The following is a 21152-nucleotide window of genomic DNA, read 5'->3' on the forward strand; positions in this document are numbered from 1 at the left end:
CCACCATATTTTTACAGACAGTACTCTGGGCAATATTTTCTAACATGTGCAATAAAAACATTTTCAGTATTCTAACTTTTAAAATAATAAATGGGTAAATGGTGAAAAAGTACATTTTTTAAGCTGAATAGCCTAAAGCAAAGATCAAATATCTTAAATTTTGCTTATAATTTTGGGAATGAGCTAAAAGCATATCTTTTTTCTTGGTAGAAACTGCAAAGCTTTTCAAGGAAATCCAGAAAATTTATGAAAATAATGTTAAATCATTTCCATGGTTCTACCTTATGCTGTCTTCAGTTTTACATTTTCCTTGGACATGGAACCTACATCAGATGTAGTAAAGAAAAAGAAAAAAAGTGGTGCATACTAGGAATATTATCTGGAAGCTACTTTTTAGTTATTGGTATTTTATGTCCAAAAAAATCTATTAATAAAATTCTTTTTGATAGTTATTCCCTATGTGATTGTTATAACTCAAAATATCTTAAAAAATTAAAATCCTCCAATATCTAAAGGAATATTATATGAAAAATGGTTGTAGTAATAGGTTACACCTGCTTTCTAAGGATCAGTTTAGCCAAATACAGAGGAGTTCATCACTGCTTCAGTGTGGCCAGTTGGTGGTAAGTTTTTTTTGTTGTGGTCTGCCACAAAACAAAGAAAAATACAAAATGCTCCATTGCTTTTGTAGTGGTAATAACAGTGATGGGAATTAAAAAGAGGGAGAGGACTAAAGGAATCATAAAGGGTTAAATGCCATAAATACATTGAGAAGACTGAGGTGCATATTACAAAGTATTTTAAGACTGAAACTGTACCTTCTGAATGAAAATGGTGATTTTCAAGGAACCAAAGGGAATGAGCATGGTACTATAGAATTAGAGGCATTTTTTTTTTCTAAAGGGAAAGATAGATTCTTTAAATTATAGGAGAATGAGTTTGACTTGAATTTCTAATAGTTCTAAAAAGGATTATTAAACCAAAAAGTTTATGAATATTAAAAAGGAAAGTGATAATCCTTACAAACTAAAAATTTAAGTAAAAAAAGCATTAAATGAATACATATTTTAGAGGGAATAATAATTGGTTCTAATAAGATACAGGGTCATACATATCCTACTAACTGAAAAAGCTTTCATATTATTGAGGGGTACTAAGGTAAAGGTAATGAGTGGCTTTGAAGAAGTGGGAAAAAATAATGAAATAGAATCAGTTATCCACACCTAAATATATAGTAGCCAAAGGAAGAAAGGGAGAAGTAAAATGTTTGGACAACACACAAATTAGATACTCAGTTTCTAAATAACTCTGATAGCATACAAATATATTTACAGTAGAATTTGTTTCTCTTTCATATGCTATAATCATTACAAGTTGACATATTTTATGTTTTATGAGGGTATGGAAAATGCTAATTGAATTAATATTGCAATTACTTGTATTATTATTTATAAAACATAGTAAACTATAACTTGAATATTGCCATAGTACAAAAGAGGATTAATTCAGCAGATACAGTTAATGTGTTCTTATCTTGAAATTAACAGATAAAGAGATTGTAGAAAGTATAAATGGACGTTCTAAATACATTATCATATTATAGGAACATCTGGTACTAACACTGTCAAGTTTACACATGTTCTCAAATACTTATTTATGTAACAATCAAATCCTAAGCATTCCAGCTGCACTTGTAAACTTTTTATGAACTGAAGTCATACGCACAAGCTCAGTTGAATGTACTCAACAGAGGGAAGGTCGTGAGGAAACTATCAACTCTCCAAAGAGAAGTTTGATTGCCAACATTGCCTTCTGGCAGTTTGTGGACTTCTGTGTCTTTTACTAAAGCTAAGCTGCTTGCCCTCCGATTTGGGCTTTCTGTGACTTAGGTTGTCATGCACACCTAGTAGTATAGTGCCTGTTTGGCAACTACATTTTGGGAGGTTTGATTTTGTTATAAGAAAGGAAGTAACAACAACTACGTTAAAAAGAGCTAGAAAATCACTTCTGAGAACAGATTTAGATATTTTGGCTAAAAGAGTTCCCTTACAACCGACTCCCTAAGTATGGAATAGATCATTTTGACAAATCAGTGACAGCAGTAATAGATGTATAGATAAGTAGTGGTAACATAATACAATTTTTAAATTTTTTTAAATGTAGTATTTCATAATATAGTTTTAAAAGAATTGCTTTAGTAGTATTATAGTATTATATTCCTAAGAATACTTAATAATGAAACTAGCAATTGTGTAGAACTTATCTTAGGTACTCCTTGTCAACATGGAAATTTAGAAGTACCCAGTTTATTTAGTTGGGAGGTAGAAACCCCAGGTTTTGACCTTGTCACAGGAGAGTTTTCTCCCTGAGGGAAGGTCCTACTTCACTGGTCTCAGGCTAACACTAGATCTTGAGTTAGTTCAGAGTTGAGACAGCTAATCCCATTAGATGCCTCTTTTTGCCTTAGAGGGCTCTCCCACTGTACCACATCACCCTTTGGAGGATAGAACTCTGGAGCAATTCAGGACCTTTGGCTTAAATGAGGCTGACACATTGCACTACCTACTGTTCTACACAAGGTCTATTGTTAGCCTGAGACCAGTGAAGCAGGACATTCCCCCAGGGAGAAAACTCTCCTGTGACAAGGTCAAAACCTGGGGTTTCTACCTCCCAACTAAATAAACTGGGCACTTCTAGATTTCCATGTTGATATCCTTGAGCTTTATAAACAATGATGTAAGTAATCACATTTAGAACAAAATGAAAGCTTAGTAAGAGCAGGAAATGGTACAAGACACAGAGCTGGAAGGGGTCATCCAGCCCAACTCCCTTATTTTATACGGAGGAGAAAACAGGGGCCAAGAGGTAAGGTGACATTGAAGGCTCCAGAGATAATACAGAGCAGAACTAGGAGTCAGGTCCTTTCTATTGTTCTTTCCCTCATACCATGTTGCCTCTTACTTCAAATCATAAAGATGGTCAGTGTTGGAAGCAGAAGTGACTTTGACCTCAGTAATTCACAGTGTTAACCACTGAAAGGAATTAAATGTCCATAACTAGAGGTTTCTCAAAATGTGGTGTTCTGACCAATACTTTCATATAAACCATAGAATATACTTTTATGAAAAGGGACCAGCAACACTAAGTCCTTTAGTCTATGAAATGAAGATGCCTAATCAATCTCTGTTTCTGTCAGGCTGAGGTTAAAAGGACATTATCAAGGTACATTTTTTTACAGAGGGAAATCCCCTTATGATATGGCTGGCAGAATCCCACAAGGTTCCTGTGGAATTAAACAGATGCTCTGCTGAGTGATTTGTAGAGCCTGTGTTGTGAATACCTGTAATTTGCATGAGCTTGCCACACTTTCTAGCTGTCAGCAATGTACTTATGCCAACATACATCAATTGTGACCTAAAATACTTTGGCTATTACAAGTCTTAGGACACTGGAGAAGAAAATAATTTTGTGTCCAGTTTTATCATAGCTATATAATGATGACAGTCATTCTTTCTGGACTACAGTTAGCCTTGCAAAAATGGGAGTCACAAGCAGGTCTATTACTGATATTCTTATATACCAGCTACCTTTAACTCTTTATCTTCACAGAGCTGGTGCTCATGTAGGAATTATAAAAATCAGAAGAAATGACACCAATAGGTCTGAACTTCTGAACTCTGTTCCCCTCTTCTTACATATTAATAAGTTTTCATATTAATACTTTTTATGGGTGATTATAAGTGTCCTAGTGTCAGACGTTCCCCAGATTTGCAGTGTCAGTCACAACTGTGTATGTTATTTATTTATAAAAATATTTTTATTGATAATTACTGTTTTTACATCAAGTTTAATTGGGGGTGCCATGTAAAAGGAAAATTTGAACAACAACAATAAGAATTAAAAAAACACGTTTGGACCAAACTCTATATTATGGATAGATCTTAGGCTTCTTCAAAGCATCCATCATAATACTGCTGTCAGAGTCTGAGAGATTAGAAACAGTCTTTTAACAAATGAAATTACAACTCTGAATAAATATAAAACAGGACCCTGTCTTAGCATTCTTAACTTTACATTTAAAAAAGTTGGCATAGCTATTAGATGAATTAGACATATGCACTTTACTTATAGGAAACAAAATAGAAGCATTATGTGGATGATATGATTTTATTATCTCCAACTAAAATTTTAAGAGCAGTTGAATTTGTTAGATAACTATTTTCACAAAGAAAAACATATACCATAACAAAATTAAAATTAAATAATTGCATTATGGCAGTATTCAAGATTTAAATGCACACTAGAATCCCAATCCCATAGACCAATATATTATATACTTTGTCGGGGTAAAGACTGCAACTAACTCATTCTGGTAAGCCTATCAGGATGCAGTCCCATTCAAAATGAAATTTCTACAAGAGCCATAATGAGAGTCTTTTTTTTTTTATGGTTATGGTAGCTAACTGGTAACTTGTACCTTTAAAAGTTTTTAGGCCAAAATCATCACTGCAATGTAAATCCCTGCAGTCTCAATCCTAGACTATTCGTGTAAGTGCTAAAGTTAGATTCAAAGTTCCTTTTGGAGGAAACAGATCTTCCCAGAGGCACTTCTGTATAACTTCTCCATATCAAAGTGGATGGCCTCCAGTGGGTAAAAGTCTAAGTCATTCTCCCATACCTTCACAGCAAATGTCAATCCTACTTATGGCATATATAGTATTTAAACATATGACTCTCACTATAGTTGACTACACAGAATATTGTTAGATAGACATTCAGTCCAGGAATTCAATCATGCACTGATTTATTCAAACATTTTCTGAAGTCTTGTTAAATGCTTCTGTGCTTGAGAGAAATTGTCTAATAGACATGTTAACTACTTCTCTATATTTTTAAAACTCATCCTCTCTTTTAGGTTGGAGCATCAGAGAGCAACACATTTGGGGCATATATCAGCTCCTTCAAGAAATGCCTCAACAGAATTAAAACATTATACCTTATGTGACTATAAAGGATTAACATGAAAAATAAATACATGAAGAACAATGGAGACTTTTCCAAAATTAAAATCATCAAATTTCTTAAGCTTAATAGCTTAAAACTACACAAAGACTTTTGGGATATCCCTAATAATTACTAATGTGATAAAGTCTGTTATTATTTTATATGTTTTCATTATTATTATTAAAAATCTTTACCTTCTAGCTTAGACTCAAAGTACAGGTTCCAAGGTGAAAGATTCATATTGGGTAGCCAATAGGGTTAAGTGATTTACCTAGAGTCACACTGCTAGGAAGTGTCTGAGGACAGATTTGAACACAGTTCCTCCTATTTCTAGGTTTGGTTCTCAATTCATTGAGTCACTTACCTGCTCCTGTTTTGTTTTTGTTTTTTTTGGGGGGGGTTGTTGTTGTTTGTTTGTTTTTTAACAGTAAATAAAAACTATGTACCCAAACATGTTTTTCCTTTTACAAAAGATTCCAAGAAAGTTACAGCTAAACTTAGTACTCAAGTACTTTTACTAAGTCACTGAAAACTGACATTCATTCATTTATTCAATAATTATTTATTAAATCCATTGTGTGGAATGCACTGTGCTTGCTATTCAGGGAGGTGAAAAGCTGAGAAAAGTCAGATTCTGCCACTGTGTATAAAATAGTTTAAAGGAGGATCATCTAATGGTTCAGTCACTATACCACAAAGCCTCTTATGATATATTTAAAAATTTTCATGCTTAACATCTATCAAAAATTTACATTCAACTTAGAAAAAAAGAGAAAAATAACAGTTTATATAACTTGTCACCAATAAGATGTTCAAAAAGTGTTCAGGTTGGCCTCAACAATAAAGCAAAAAATTCAATTCCTTTGTCCTAAAATATTCTGAGTTATTTCCACTTATTATTTATATAGCTTATATTGTTTGGGTCTACTTTCTTTTCTCATCATATATATTTCATGTCTTTCCGCAGTTTTTTGTAATCTTCATATGTGTAATTTCCTATGTTTTAATAATATTCCATTGCACTCATTTACTACAACTTGCTCATAGTTCTCTGATTATTGTACAAAAAGATCATGTACAATAGATTTTTTATGATTATAAATAGTGTTATAAAGAATATTTTTGTACAAATAAGTCTTCCCCTCTCTTAATGGCTTCATAGGCTATAGGGAATCACTACATTAAAGGGTCTGAAGTTTTGTAGCTCTTATTACTACATAGCTCTATATTTTTTTCAAAAAAGATTGTATAAATTATAGCTCTAACAGTAGCATTCATAACATCATTATTTTTCCATATTGTGAAGATTGGATTTAGCTCTCCTCTGACTGTAACAATGAAGGTACTTAGCTCTTCCTTTATTGTGAAGATTTAATTGTAACCCCCTGTCTATTTTTAGATTTTAATCCCCAAAGTGTAAACCCAGTATTTAAAGCAGATCTAACCATTTTAACCACAAAAAGGTATGAACCAACCACAAAAAGATATGAACTAACCACCAAAAGGTGTGAACTAACCACAAAAAGTATGAACACCCATTTCATACATTGAGTGGGAGGTTTGTGATCCACATGTGAAAGAATGGACAGTCCTGGAGAAAAGCATCTGTTGTGACTGGTAAACATAAAATTTAGGGGAGGTGACACAAGAGAAAAAGGCCTTTAAATAGTGGAAACAGACAACACAGAGAGAATCAGTTACTTGGGCTTGGAGTGAAGATTATCAGTCACTCAGAGTTGAACTGGTTCAACAGTCACTTGAGGAGAGACTGGAAGACAGACACTCAGACTTGGAGTGAAGACACTTTGCTGTGGAATTGGACCCCTGGATGAACTCCGGAAGGAGATCTCAGGCTGCTTCTCTTTAGAGGGTCACTGTGGTGAGTGTAAAGGCAGACTTAATTCCTTGCCCTTTCTGGACATGTGAACCTCTGAGAAAGGTCCATTGTCTTAATACTCCTTTCCCCTGACTGGTTCATCCTCTCTCTCACTCTGTCTCTCTGTCTCTGTCTCTCTTTCTCTCTGTCTCTGTCTCTGTCTGTCTGTCTGTCTGTCTCTGTCTCTCCTCTTTTCCCTCTTCCTTAATATTTTCTCTCTATTGTAAAATAAACTCCCATAAATTCCATTTTACTTTATTAATTCATTTTGAGATTTTGAAATTAAATCCCTGGGAACCACCAATCTAATATTCAGTCCAAACATAAATTTAACAATATTCATAATAGCAATTAACGTTTATCATTTTTAAGTATCTTTGACAATTTTTTAGGAGTCAGGTAGTGTTTCAGAGTCATTTTAATTTATATTATTATGATTATTAGAGCTTTTAAAAGTTTTCCTAAATACTTATTGAAAATGTATGCTGTTTCTTTTGAGAACTGTTTTGTCTTTTTCTACTTCTTAACCACATTTTCACTGGTAATATAGTGCAACTAGCAACATGACATACTTTCTTTCATTGTACTTTGTATCATATGTAATTTTAATTATTCTGAGATTGTGTTGTCCTATGATTGTCAATGATATAGGCCTATGACATCACTGAGTAAGCATCATTGTTAAAAAAAGAGGCTGGCGTTTGTGGCAGCAAACAGTTTTGATTCATTGAAAGCAATTAGGACTTTATCAAATGCAATCTAGATTTTTTCTTTCTATTAATTTCTTGGCCTAGTTCACTCTTTATCTATAATACCTACTCAAGATATATGTTTGTCTGTCTATCTGTCTCGTGAGGCACTATAGAGTAGTAGCTAATGGATCCTTATAGTCAGGAAGGCCTGAGGTCAAGACCTTTTTCTGATATATCTTAGTTGTTTAATGTTGGGCAAGTCATTTAATCTCTAAATTTTCCAGGCTTTCCCGATTGAGCATGTCTGTATGGCTCAATTTCTCTCTCTGTCACTGTCTCTCTCATCATCATTATCACCTGCTTCCCATCCCCTCACCCCCTGTGTGTATGTATTTTTTGGGGGGTCTGGAACTCTGATTTCAATCATGTAGTCCAATGAATATAGAAACCGACTACAATCTACCAATGCACATTAGTAACTGTTCTGAAATTTGTTGCTTAAGGGTATTACCTAGGCAAAATGTGAGCTTAAATGACTCGTCTAGGATTGTACAATTAGTGTCTGGGGCAGAATATATATTCAGTTTTTCTGACTCTTAGTTCAGTTCTCTAACTACTGCATCACACTGTCATATCTATACACATAGATATATGTACATCAAACCCTATCAACATATCCACATATATGTGGATTGACTATTGTGTATTTTTGTTAAATTCAAGATTTAATTTTTTTTTTGGTTTTGTTTTGAGAGTAATTTCAGGAAAAGAAACTCTCTTACTCTCCAAATCAAGAAAGCGAACTGTTTGGAGAAGGTGTCATAAAGATGCCTGCAGAAACCACACACTGCATCAAAAAAACCAGAATGAACTTTGGGATATAGTGAATTAAACTGAGGGGGGTTGAACACATTTACTCTTAATGTAAATTCTTATGCCAAAGGGGATTGCCCCCAATTGGCTTTTTTTCAATGAGTCTACCAATCATTGGTTTTGCTTTCTTTCTCTTTTATCTCCCTCTTATCCCCAAATTATTGTAATTTCCCCATAGAAAGTACAATATTGAATGCACCTCTTGTAAGAAATCTTTAAGAGATATTAGCTGGTTATGTAAAATGATGCTGGGGAGACTAGGCATGTAAATCTGGGGGATTTCAACGTGCTCATCTCCCAAAGAATCACAGAGGAGATTGTACAGATAGAATTCTCTCCCCAAGGTTCATCCGACCCAGCTCATCTTACCCAGCATCCCATTTGCATGCTTATGATGCGTAATTGGATATGAATGCATGTGCATGGTGGGGATGGAGGTTAAAAATTTTGGTATGGCACTGCCCCCGCTCTATTTCCCAGAATGTGGCTGGGGAAAGAATTAGATCTACACACTAAATCAATGGAACTGTCTGGATGCATGTTAAAATTTGGGCAACAATATGTTTTTCATTGAGTATGTTTTTACATTGTGAGTGGCTAAGTTGATATTTTTTATCATGAATTATACTTCTGAAATCCCAGAGTTTTCTGGGGCTGAGACAGTCAATATATTACATAACCTATATGCTCACGGCCCTTAATAAGTATTTAATTGAATCAAATCAAAGTTCCATGCTTTGGAAACAATGTAAAGAACTATTCTAATATATAAAAATGTATTTTCAGATAACACCTCAAGTGAATAAGAGAATGAACATAAAAGCTGACTGGAAATATTTTAAGTCACTAATAAAAAAGAGGGAGCAGACCAATTTTATGTTATACCAGAAAGTAAAACAATGAACAATGAAAGAGAAGAAGTTATAAAGAAGCATATTTAAGTTCAATGTGAGAAATAAATTTTAAATTAAGAGATGTCTTTCTCTAGAATGTGGTGTCTCTAAGAGACAGCATAATACCTATTAATGAAATATACAACCAGAAATTTGATACCAACCCAATCCTCCTAATGCTAGTGTATTCCGTCTGTTAATTTTTTCCTATTTATCCTTTATGTATATATTTATTTACTTGCTATCTCTCCCAGTAGATTCTGAGTTCTTGAGAACAAGGCCTGAATTTGTCCTTTTTCTTTTTTACCATTTGAATTAATTTATTTAGTCAATTTAGAATATTACTCCTTGGTTACAATAATCACATTATTTCCCTCCCCTCCACCTAACCTTATCACAGCCAACAGAGCAATTTCAAAGGCATTACTTGTGTCCTTGATCAGAACCCATTTCCATGTTGTTGATGTTTGCACTGCGATGTTCACCCAGAGTCTACATCCCCAACCATATCCCTTCGATCCATGAAGAAAAGCAGTTGTTTTTCTTCTGTGTTTCTACTCCCACAGTTTTTCCTCTGGATGTGGATAGTGGTTTTTCTCATAGATTCCTCCAAGTTGTTCAGGGTCACTGCATTGCCATTAATGGAGAAGTCCATTACTTTCGATTGTACAACAGTGTATCAGTCTCTCTGTACAATGTTTTCCTGGTTCTGCTCCTCTCACTGCATCAGTTCCTGAAGGTTGTTACAGTTCCAATGGAATTCCTTCACTTTATTATTCCTTTGAGCACAATAGTATTTCATTACCAACATATACCACAATTTGTTCAGCCATTCCCTAATTGAAGAGCATCCTCTCATATTCCAATTTTTGGCCACCACAAAGAGTGCAGCTATGAATATTTTTGTACGTGTCTTTTTTCTTATTATCTCTTTGGGGTACAAATCCAGCAGTGCTAAGGCTGGATCAAAGGCCAGACAGTCTATTCGTGCCCTTTGGGCATAGTTCCAAATTGCCCTCTAGAATGGTTAGATTAATTCACAACTCCACCAACAATGCATTAATGTCCCGACTTTGCCATATCCACTCCAGAAATCATTATTTTCCTTTGCTGTCATGTTAGCCAATCTGCGAGGTATGAGGTGATACTTCAGGTATTTTGATTTGCATTTCTCTGATAATAAGAGATTTTGAACACTTTTGCATGTGCTTATAAATACTTGTGATTTCTTTAACTGAAAATTGCCTATTAATGTCCCTTGTTCATTTATCAATTGGAGAATGGCTTGATTTTTTGTACAATTGGTTTAGCTCTTTATAAATTTGAGTAATTAGACATTTGTCAGAGTTTTTGTAATGAATATTGATTCCAAATTTGTTGCTTTTCTTCTAATTTTGGAAGCATTAGTTTTGTTTATACAAAAAATTTATTTTCGTGTAATCAAAATTATTGATTTTACATTTTGTGATTTATTTCTATTGCTTGCTTGGTTTTAAAGTCTTTCCTTTCCCAAAGATCTGACAAGTATACTATTCTGTGTTTGCCTAATTTGCTTATAGTTTCCTTCTTTATATTCAGGCTGTGAATTCACTCATACTGAGTTTATCTTGGTGTAGGGTATGAGATGTTGATCCAAACCTAATCTCTCCCATACTGTCTTCCAATTTTCTCAGCAGTTTTTATCAAATAGTGGGTTTTGGTCCCCAAAACTGGGATCTTTGGGCTTATCATAGACTGTCTTATTCAGGTCATTTACTCCATGTCTATTCCACTGATCTTCCTTTCTGTCTCTTAGCCAGTACCAAATTGTTTTGATGACCGCTACTTTATAGTTTAGTTTGAGATCTGGGACTGCAAGTCCTCCTTCTTTGCATTTTTTTCATGATTTCCCTGGATATCCTTGATCTTTTGTTCTTCCAAATGAACTTTGTTCTGTTTTTTTCTAAATCAGTAAAAAAGTTTTTTGGTAGTTCGATGGGTATGGCACTAAATAAGCATATTAATTTGGGTAAGATTGTCATTTTTTTATTATGTTAGCTCATCCCACCCATGAACAATCAATTTTTTCCAATTGTTTAAATCTAGTTTTAATAGTGTGGAGAGTGTTTTGTAGTTGTCTTCATATAGTTCCTTTGTTTGTCTTGACAGATAGATTTCTAAGTATTTTATATTGTCTAGGGTGATTTTAAATTGAATTTCTCTTTCTAATTCTTGCTGCTGAAATGGGTTGGAGATATATAGAAATGCTGATGACTTATGAGGGTTTATTTTGTATCCTGCAACTTTGCTAAAGTTGTTGATTATTTCGACTAGCTTTTTGGCTGATTCTCTAGGATTCTTTAAGTAAACCACCATATCATCCGCAAAGAGTAATAGCTTGGTCTCCTCATTGCCAATTTTAATACCTTCAATTTCTTTTTCTTCTCTAATTGCTACTGCTAGTGTTTCTAGTACACTGTTAAAAAATAGAAGTGATAATGGGCATCCTTGTTTCATTCCTGATCTTATTGGGAAGGCTTCTAGTTTATCCCCATGGCAGATGATGTTTGCTGATGGTTTTAGGTAGATACTGTTTATTATTTTTGGGAAAGGCCTTTCTATTCCTATACTTTCTAGTGTTTTCAATAGGAATGGGTGTTGTATTTTGTAAAATGCTTTTTCTGCATCTATTGAGATAATCATGTGATTTTCATCAGGTTGCTTTTTAATATGGTCAATTATGTGGATGGTTTTCCTAATATTGAACCATCCTTGTATTCCTGGTATGAATCCTACCTGATCATAGTGAATAACCCTTGTGATTACTTGTTGGAGACTTTTTTCTAGTATCCTAATTAAGATTTTTACATATATATTCATTAAGGAGATTGGTCTATAGTTTTCTTTCTCTGTTTTTGACCTGCCTGGCTTTGGGATCTGTACAATATTTCTGTTGCAAAATGAATTTGGTGGAACTCCTTCTTTGCTTATTCTGTCAAATAGTTAGGATAATACTAGGATTAGTTGTTATTTGTTGTTTGATAGAATTTGTTTGTGAATCCATCTGGTCCTGGGGATTTTTTTCTTAGGTAGTTCTTTGATTGCTTGTTCAATTTCTTTTTTCTGATATGGAATTGTTTAGGTAATCTATTTCTTGATTGCTTGTTCAATTTCTTTTTCTGATATGGGGTTGATTAGGTAATCTATTTCTTCCTCTCTTAGGCAATTTATATTTTTGTATGTATTCATCCATATCACCTAGATTGCCATATTTGTTGCCATATAATTGAGCATAATAGTTTTTAATGATTGCATTAATTTCCTCTTCATTAGAGGTGAGGTCTCCCTTTTTATCCTGGATAGTGTCAATTTGGTTTTCTTCTTTCCTTTTTTTAATTAGACTGACCAGTACTTTGTCTATTTTATTTGTTTTTTCAAAGTTCCAGCTTCTAGTCTTATTTATTAATTCAATAGTTCTTTAACTTTCAATTTTATTAATTTCTCTGGGGGCAGCTGAGTGGCTCATTGGATTGAGAGCCAGGCCTAGAGATGGGAGGTCCTAGGTTCAAATCTGGCCTCAGACACTTCCCAGCTGTGTGACCTTGGGCAAGTCACTCAACCCCCATTGCCTAGCCATTACTACTCTTCTGCCTTGGAGCCAATACATACTATTGACTCAAAGACGGAAGGTAATGGTTTTAAAAAATTAAAATTAAAAAATTAATTTTTCCTTTGATTTTTAGTATCTCTAATTTAGTCTTCATCAGAGGATTTTTGATTTGTTCACATTCTAGTTTTTTTTAATTTACTTGCCCAATTTATTGACTTCTGCCATCCCTAATTTGTTAATATATAAACTCAAGTATATAAATTTCCCCCTGAGTACTGCTTTGGCTGCATCCCATAGATTTTGAAAGGATTTCTCATCATTGTCATTTTCTTCAGTGAAGTTATTGTTTCTATGATTTGTTCTTTAACTAACTGGTTTTGGAGAATCATATCATTTAATTTCCAATTAATTTTTGATTTACCTCTCCATGTATCCTTACTAATTATTATTTTCATTTTATTGTGATCATGAGAAAGTTGCACTTATTATTTCTGCTTTTTTGCACTTGTTTTGCAATGTTTTTATGCCCTAATACATGGCCAATTTTTGTGAATATACTTTGTGCTTCTGAAAAGGTGTATTCTTTTTTGTCCCTATTTATTTTTCTCCACATATCTACTAACTCTAATTTTTCTAAGATTTCATTCATTTCTCTTACGTCTTTCTTATTTGTTTTTTGTTTCCATTTATCTAGTTCAGATAGAGGAAGGTTCAGGTCTCCCACTAGTACAGTTTTTCTATCTATTTCATCCTTGAGCTCCACTAGTTTCTCCTTTAGAAATCTGGATGCTATGCCATTTGGTGCATACATGTTGAGTACTGATATTTCCTCATTGACTATACTGCCTTTTATCAGGATGTAATTACCTTCCCTATCTCTTTTAAATAGATATATTTTTACTTTGGTTTTGTCAGATATCATGATTGCCACTCCTGCTTTCTTTTTATCAGTTAATGCACAATAGATTTGGCTCCATCCTCCTACTTTCACCCTATGCATATCTACCTTCCTCATGTGTGTTTCTTGCAGACAGCATATGGTAAGGTTTTGGATTCTCATCCACTCTGCTATTTGCTTCCTTTTTATGGGTGAGTTCATTCCATTCACATTCAGAGTTATGATTACCAAATGTGTATTTCCCAGCATTTTGATTTCTACTACTGGTCCTGTCTTTTCTTCTTTCACTATTTCCTTCTACACCAATGTTTGTTTTTAATCAGTCCCCCTAGTTCCCACCCTTAGTTTACTTCCCTTTCTACCCCTGTCCCTTCTTATTCCCCCCCTTATTTTCCCTGCAGTCTTTCTAAAACTACTTCCCCCAACCTATCCTTCCCTTGCACTGCTTCCCTCCTCACCAGTTTGTTCATTACCCTTCTACTCCCCTATAGGGCACAAATCTATTCTCTGACCCAATGGATTTGATTGTTCTTCCCTCTTTGGGCCAATTTCAAAGTACGCAAGAGTTGAGTATTTTCTATCTTCAACCTCTTTACTCTTTCAGTGTATTGATATTCTCTCTCCTCCTGCCATGAGCTTCTTTGTGACATATAAATTTACCCCCTTTTTTTTCTCTTCCCATTTCGTTTAGTATTAACCTCTTTTTTTAGCTCTAGTTGTGTATATATATATATATATATATATATATATATATATATATATATATATATACACACACACACACACACACCTATATGCACTTATGCAAACATATAGCTATATAGCTATTTATGTCTTGTCATTTCATTCTATACATTCTATACTGTTCCCTCCAAGTGTAATTCTTCTAGCTGCTCAGGTGATAATAACAATTTTTAAGAGTTACCAATGACCTCTTTTCTTATAGGGATAACATATCATTTTAACTGATTGAGTCTCGTAAAAAAAAATGTTGTTTTGTTTTGTTCTATTTTTCTTTTGTTCCCTCTTTTTAAATTTCTTTTGGATGATTCTCTTGAGTTCTGTGCTTGGACATCAAATTTTCTGTTCAGGTCTGGACTTTTCTTTACAAATTCTTAGAATTCTTCTATTTTGTTGAATGACCATACTTTCCCCTGTAAGAGTATAGTCAGTTTTGCTGGGTAGTTGATTCTTAGTTGTAGACCTAGTTCTCTTACTTTCTGGAATATCATATTCCATGTCTTTTAGTTCTTCAATGTGGATGCAGCCAGATGCTGCATTATCCTCACTGTGTTTCCATGGTATCTGAATGACTTCTTCTTGGCAGCTTGTAATATCTTTTCTTTGGTCTGATAGTTTTTGAATTTGGCTATAACATTCCTGGGCTTTGTCAGTTGTGGATTAAGTACAGGAGGCGATCTGTGGATTCTTTCAATCTCCACTTTTCCCTGTTGTTCTAGAATATCGGGTCAGTTTTCTTGAATAATTTCCTATAGTATTGTTTCCAGGCTTTTACTTTTGTCATGGTCTTCTGGTAGACCAATGATTCTTAAATTGTCTCTCTTTAAATTATTTTCTAAATTTCCTTTTTTTGTGAATGAGATGCTTCATATTTTCCTCAAATTTTTCATTCTTTTAGTTTTGTTTTATAGTGTTCTGCTGCCTTGTGAGGTCACTTAATTCTAGCTGTTGAATTCTGACTCTTAAAGGCTGGATTTCATCCCTGGCTTTTTGGTCATCCTTCTCCTTCTGGTCTGATTTTCTTTGGAGGTCATCTTTCATCCTCTTTACCTCATCTCTCATCTCCTTTGCCTCATTTTTCATCTTCTCTGCCTCATCTTTCATCTTCTCTGCCTCATCTTTCATCACCTTTGCCTCATTTTCAAGCTGGTTGATTTTGGCTTTCAAGACGCTATTTTCTGTTTTTTATTATTTGCTTTCTACTTATCTTATTTACTTATTGATATCTGGCCTGGTCTTTGCTGTCATCAATATCTGAACCCATAATTAAAGCAATTTCAGAAATTTATCGGGCACCTACTTATTCAAACCACTATAATAGCTGGTAAGGCTACATGAAAAAAAGACAGTTCTTGACTATGAGGAGTTTCTCCTAGTCCTCAGTCCCTTTTTGGTTTCATTTGATTCTTTCTCCAGTTTGTATCTGTTGTGGGAGAATGAGCTTTGTTGTGGTAGAGCAAATTCTGGTTTTCTCTCAAAGAATGGCAACTTGGAATCCATCTTAAGGCTTGAAAGTATTTAAGAGGGGCAGCTGGGTAGCTTGGTGGATTGAGAGCCAGGCCTAGAGATGGGAGGTCCAAGGTTCAAATCTAGCCTCAGATACTTCCTACCTTTTTGACCCTGGGTAAGTCACTTGACCCCTAGCCTTTACTTAGCCTTTAGCACTCTTCTGCCTTGGAACCAATAGACAGTATTGATTCCAAAATGGAAGGTAAGGGTTTTTATTTTTTTTTAAAGTATTTATTTAAGGATGTATACAGATAGTGTGTCCCAGACAATGGAATGCCCCTGATTCTTCTCTCAGGTTTTTGCATTTTTATTATGGATCAAGGGTATTGTTCTCCTTCCCTCCTTTGAGTTCCCCACCCACAATCATATTGCATTCCAGAGGAAGGGGATAAACAAAGAGGGAAAAAATCCCCAGTGCACCTGGGGAATAATTCCTCTCATGTCCAGTCATCTGGTAGACATTCAAGGTTATTTCACCTTCAAACTCTTATCAAAAGGTAACAAAGTTTCATATACCCTGAAGGTGAGAGCCACTCTTTCTTCCTTCCAAACCTTTGGAAAGACTAGAAATGAATTGGAATTCTTATCAGCAGTATTCAGGGAGATATAACTATGGTTGGCAGAGTAGAGGCTCTGGAGGTTGGAATGAGCATCTACACCAAGGATCCAACCCTGTGTATATCAAGGATGCCAGCAAAAATAATGGAAGAGAAGGAACCCAAAGAGGTATTGGTATCTACTAGCCAGAAGCCAATGACCTAAACACAAGTAGTACATATTCTAGATGGCAGACAAACCAAAGTGCTTCATTAGAAGCAGCTACCAGAGGAATTGAGCAAGCTAAGGCCCAAAACCTTGACAAAGTCATTGTGTACTCAGATAATCAACTTGTCACCAAAGGAATGAATGAATGGATTAACAAATGGAAATAAAATGATTGGAAAACAAGTAGAAATATGGATGTTGTCCACAAAGACCACTTAGTTAAATTGCATGAAATGACTCAGTACATGATTGACTAGAAGTTCCTGCTCATTCAAAAGGAGGCAATACTGAAGCTCACAAATTAGCTAGAGAAGCTTATAGAAAGTGAGAAGACTCAGTATTTGTGCGTGTTGAATTTAACTGCAATATATAATTTCCAGATTTTCCACCTTATATTAGAGTTGTGTTCCATGGCTAGCTTTGGCCATTTTATTCATAAATTTAAATTTTCAATGTGCTATTTTAAATTTCTTTTAAAAAATTTATATAAAAATAAAAGAAAGACAACCAGACTCCACTCCCCACCCCCAAAAAGGTAATAAGGTTATAATGATCTACAAGTTATCTCTGGTGCTTTCTCCTCTTTGAACTCAGTAAGTTCTTCATCTGGGAGTAGCTAGAAAAGTTTACAAATTCTGATATTTGCTAACTAGTAAAAAGCACAAGATCTAAAAGCACTATTATGGTAAAAAGGATTTCAAATCACTTCTAGGAGTTTAAAGCCCCATTTCCCACTGTCTACCCTCATTAGTATCCAATGGTCAATCATGTTAAGATTTTAAAATTCCCAGAAAACAGCTGTAGAGGCAGGGGGGAGAGCTTGGCAGGAAAGTTCATTCACGTGATCATACTTAAGTTTTGGACTTCTATTTTTATTTCTTCTACTTCAAGTGATTACTAATAAATCTTATAAAATATAATACTTGGAGTTATTGATATTAATTTAGATCTTACATTTTTGGCGACCAGAAGTCTAGAGTTTAGGACCCTTACTCCTATCTTAGTTAAAGACTGATTAGCTTTAAAAGCTTCTGCGTCTGTCTCCCTTGTACTGCCTGGGGGATCCTTTAGAGCCATTTTCTTACTTGAAGGGTGAGGTATAAATCCCCTTTTCCCCACATATGTGGGTCTTAAGCACGTGCAAGCCACTTGAACTTCCAGCTTGGAGCTAAGGCAGCTCTTAGACCACTGAGAAGCCCTTTCCATGCTGACCAACCAAACCCATTTATCTTCCACAATTTTAAACTAACCCTGGGAAGCTTTCATAGCCTCTTAAGCCTGTATTCTTTTTTTTTTTTTTTAATATTTAGTTGATTTAGAACATTATTCCTTGGTTACAAGAATCACATTATTTCCCTCCCCCACCCTCCCCTCCTCCTTTCCGCAGCTGACATGAAATTTCATTGGGTATTACATGTGTCCTTGATGAGAACCTATTTCCATATTGTTGGTGTTTGCATTAGGATATTCATTTAGAGTATATGACAATTTTCTAAACAGTTTTAGTACAGTACTAATGAAGCCTAGCAAGCAGTATCAACCTTTACTCACCTTGATGGCCTGACTGTAAGGTCCAATGTTAGCAGGTGCCCAGTGAGAAATACTTTGCACATGCATCACTTCTTTGGTGGGAGGGAGTACTTCACCAATCATCACACTGTACTTGTGAATGAGACAGTCAATTGAAAAAAATTGTTCATCTGGCAGCAAAGCTTCTACACAAACCCTGAAACAAACAAGTTAAAAATATTAATATGGAGAGGTATTTCTTCATATTCTACAGTTGTATATCAGAGATTTTTTGAACATGATCTTCAAGGTATATTTTATAAGCCTGTCTTATAATTGAAACAGCTCTTTAATGATACTTTCACATTGTAAGTTTCATAGCCTAGAGTGAAAGAGTGATGTAATTTTAGTTAAGAGAGAAATGGATTTGCATCTCAACACCAACATTTACTATGTGACATTAGAACAAAGTGGTTTACTTTTGGGCACATTGAGGGAGTAACCATTTCTTTTTGGGGGGTTTTGTTTTGTATTTGTATTCTCTATTTCTAGGGCAGTACTTAGAAGACCTTTATTAAGTATTTTTCAAACTGAAATGAAATGGAAATCCAGGGAATATTTATCCACTGAGAAAGTAGTAATCGCTACAAAATAAGAAATCTTTAGAGGAAGAAAAGGAATGAGAAAAAAAGATCAAGGAACAAGCAAGTGAAGCAATTAAATTATTTTAAAGGTAATGCAAATCCCTTAAAGATTATACGCTTCTCAAGGGTAGAAACTATGCCAGTCTTTTTGTGAATCATATATACGATCTGCTGAATTGCTGGAACACAAGATAATGCATTCATAAAATGCTCAACTTCTCAAAGCACTCCTAAATCCTTAGTGGCTCTAAAGTAGGTACTAGATAAATATTGTTGGTTGGGAAAGATGAGTTTATATAGATGAATAAATTACAAAGATGAGAATGAAATAAAGAAGGGTTGGACATAGGAAGGGTAAAAGTAGAAATACTTGGAGGAATTGTAGTAGCATTTCTAAGTCAACAGTTTTAGGATTCAACGAAAAGTTGTAAAACTGAAGATGGTTGCTAGGACACTGGGTTTTACAGTAATAAGCACTGGCTCAGGAAAGAGAAGCAAGAGGGAAGATTGCTTTTTTTTTCCTTTTCTGAAAATGTGATTAGTATCCCTGATTTCTATAAAGTAATAAACTGTTCCAGAGTTAACTTCCTCCATCATTCTTCTTCAATCCCATTTCTTCTCTTTCTTCATATTCCTTTCATTACTATTTTATTTTTTGTCTTCAAAAGTCCAGTGATAGCAATTGGGTTAGCATGAATTGGGTTAGCATGAAGAGGTTAAGATGAACATTAATAGGGCAAGGAAAGGGAAGCACTTTACATTCTTTTTGGTGAAGATTAGCATTCATCATTAGTTGTGACTCAAGGCATTTCTGTGACCCCTTTGTGGTTTTGTCTATCTTATCATTTTGTTCCTTAGGTCTCCTTTTATGTCATCCTACTTCAGGGTTTCTCTTTTATTTTCCAGTTATTAAGAAAAAATAATCAACTATGCTTTTACAGTAGAGAATTGCAAAAAAAGGCCCAGAAGAAAAGAATTAAAATCAGGCAGAGATAAATGGAAAATTGCAAAAAAAAGGAAAAGATTCCAGGTATGCCTTTCTTTCTTTTTTTTTTAAACTCTTACCCTCTATCTTAGAATCAATACTATGTATTGGTTCCAAAGCAGAAGAGCAGTAAGGGCTAGACAATGGAGGTTACATAGCTTACAGGGTCACTCAGTGTTATTGAAGTTTACTTAGGAGGAGTTACACATTTATTAAAGATATTTCTGAGAAATATCTTTTCTTATGAATTAATCAGTTTTGTTCAAAGTGCTAGTGCTTGATGTTTTGATTAAAAGCATGGGCATATATAATCTGTGATCTCAATATGAAATGCTAGGCTATACCCTTTGGATTTGGAATTCTTTATATACTCAGCCCATTTGATAATTTTCCTATATAATTTTTAAAAATATAATTATCTCAGTTATTTAAAAATAAATTAAAACTAAATAAATAGTGAAAACTAGATAATTTCAAAGTTATAGATTTGAGAGAGCAGCTGGGTGGCTCAGTGGATTGAGAGTCAGTCCAGAGACGGGAGGTTCTGGGTTCAAATCAGGCCGTAGATACTTAGCTTTGTGACCCTGGGCAAGTCACTTAACCCCCATTGCCTAGTCCTTACCACTCTTCTGCCTTGGAATGAATACCCAGTGTTAATCCCGAGAAAGAAAGTAAAAGTTTAAAAAAAGGTTAGGGATCTGAGATAATTTGAATTATCAAATAAAATGATAAACAACAAGGATAGAATATTGATTTATACATTGTCATTTTCATAATGAATTTGCTCAGCTAAATAAGATTTATGTCAAAAAAGCAAGAATTCTTTCAAATCTGCAACAAATGTAGATGTGTGACTGAATGCAACCCTCTTAGTGGAGATATATAATAAGAAATCAGACATGCAAAACTAATTGATAGTAAAGTTATTCTTAAATGTTGAAAAAAACCTTTGAGTTCTCACCTTCCATCTGTTGAAGTTATTACCCCAGAAAAGCAAAGTAACTTGGTCAGTTCATGATATAAACATTTGGTACAGCTTTATTCACCTCTTAAAAAGAGTTGGTGCATAATTAAGCCCAACTCAACTTTTGGAGTGTACCCACAGGAAATTGGTAAGTATCTCTCATGAGTATGTATAAGTATTCCTACTCCAAATCTTTATCAATATATAGCC

General features: G+C 34.4%; 1 protein-coding gene across 3 annotated transcripts in view; it reads right to left on the reverse strand.

Annotated features, from left to right (window-relative positions):
• DPH6 (diphthamine biosynthesis 6) overlaps window positions 1–21152 on the reverse strand; it is a 639691-nt gene that overhangs the window by 234599 nt on the left and 383940 nt on the right. For all 3 annotated transcript variants that reach the window (XM_007480002.2, XM_007480003.2, XM_056810234.1), the window contains exon 12: window positions 18392–18566. In XM_007480002.2, coding sequence (XP_007480064.1) covers window positions 18392–18566 — 175 coding nt within the window. The remainder of the gene's footprint in view (window positions 1–18391; window positions 18567–21152) is intronic.

Source organism: Monodelphis domestica, chromosome 1 (assembly GCF_027887165.1).
Source record: "Monodelphis domestica isolate mMonDom1 chromosome 1, mMonDom1.pri, whole genome shotgun sequence".
In the NCBI taxonomy this organism is placed as follows: Eukaryota; Metazoa; Chordata; class Mammalia; order Didelphimorphia; family Didelphidae; genus Monodelphis; species Monodelphis domestica.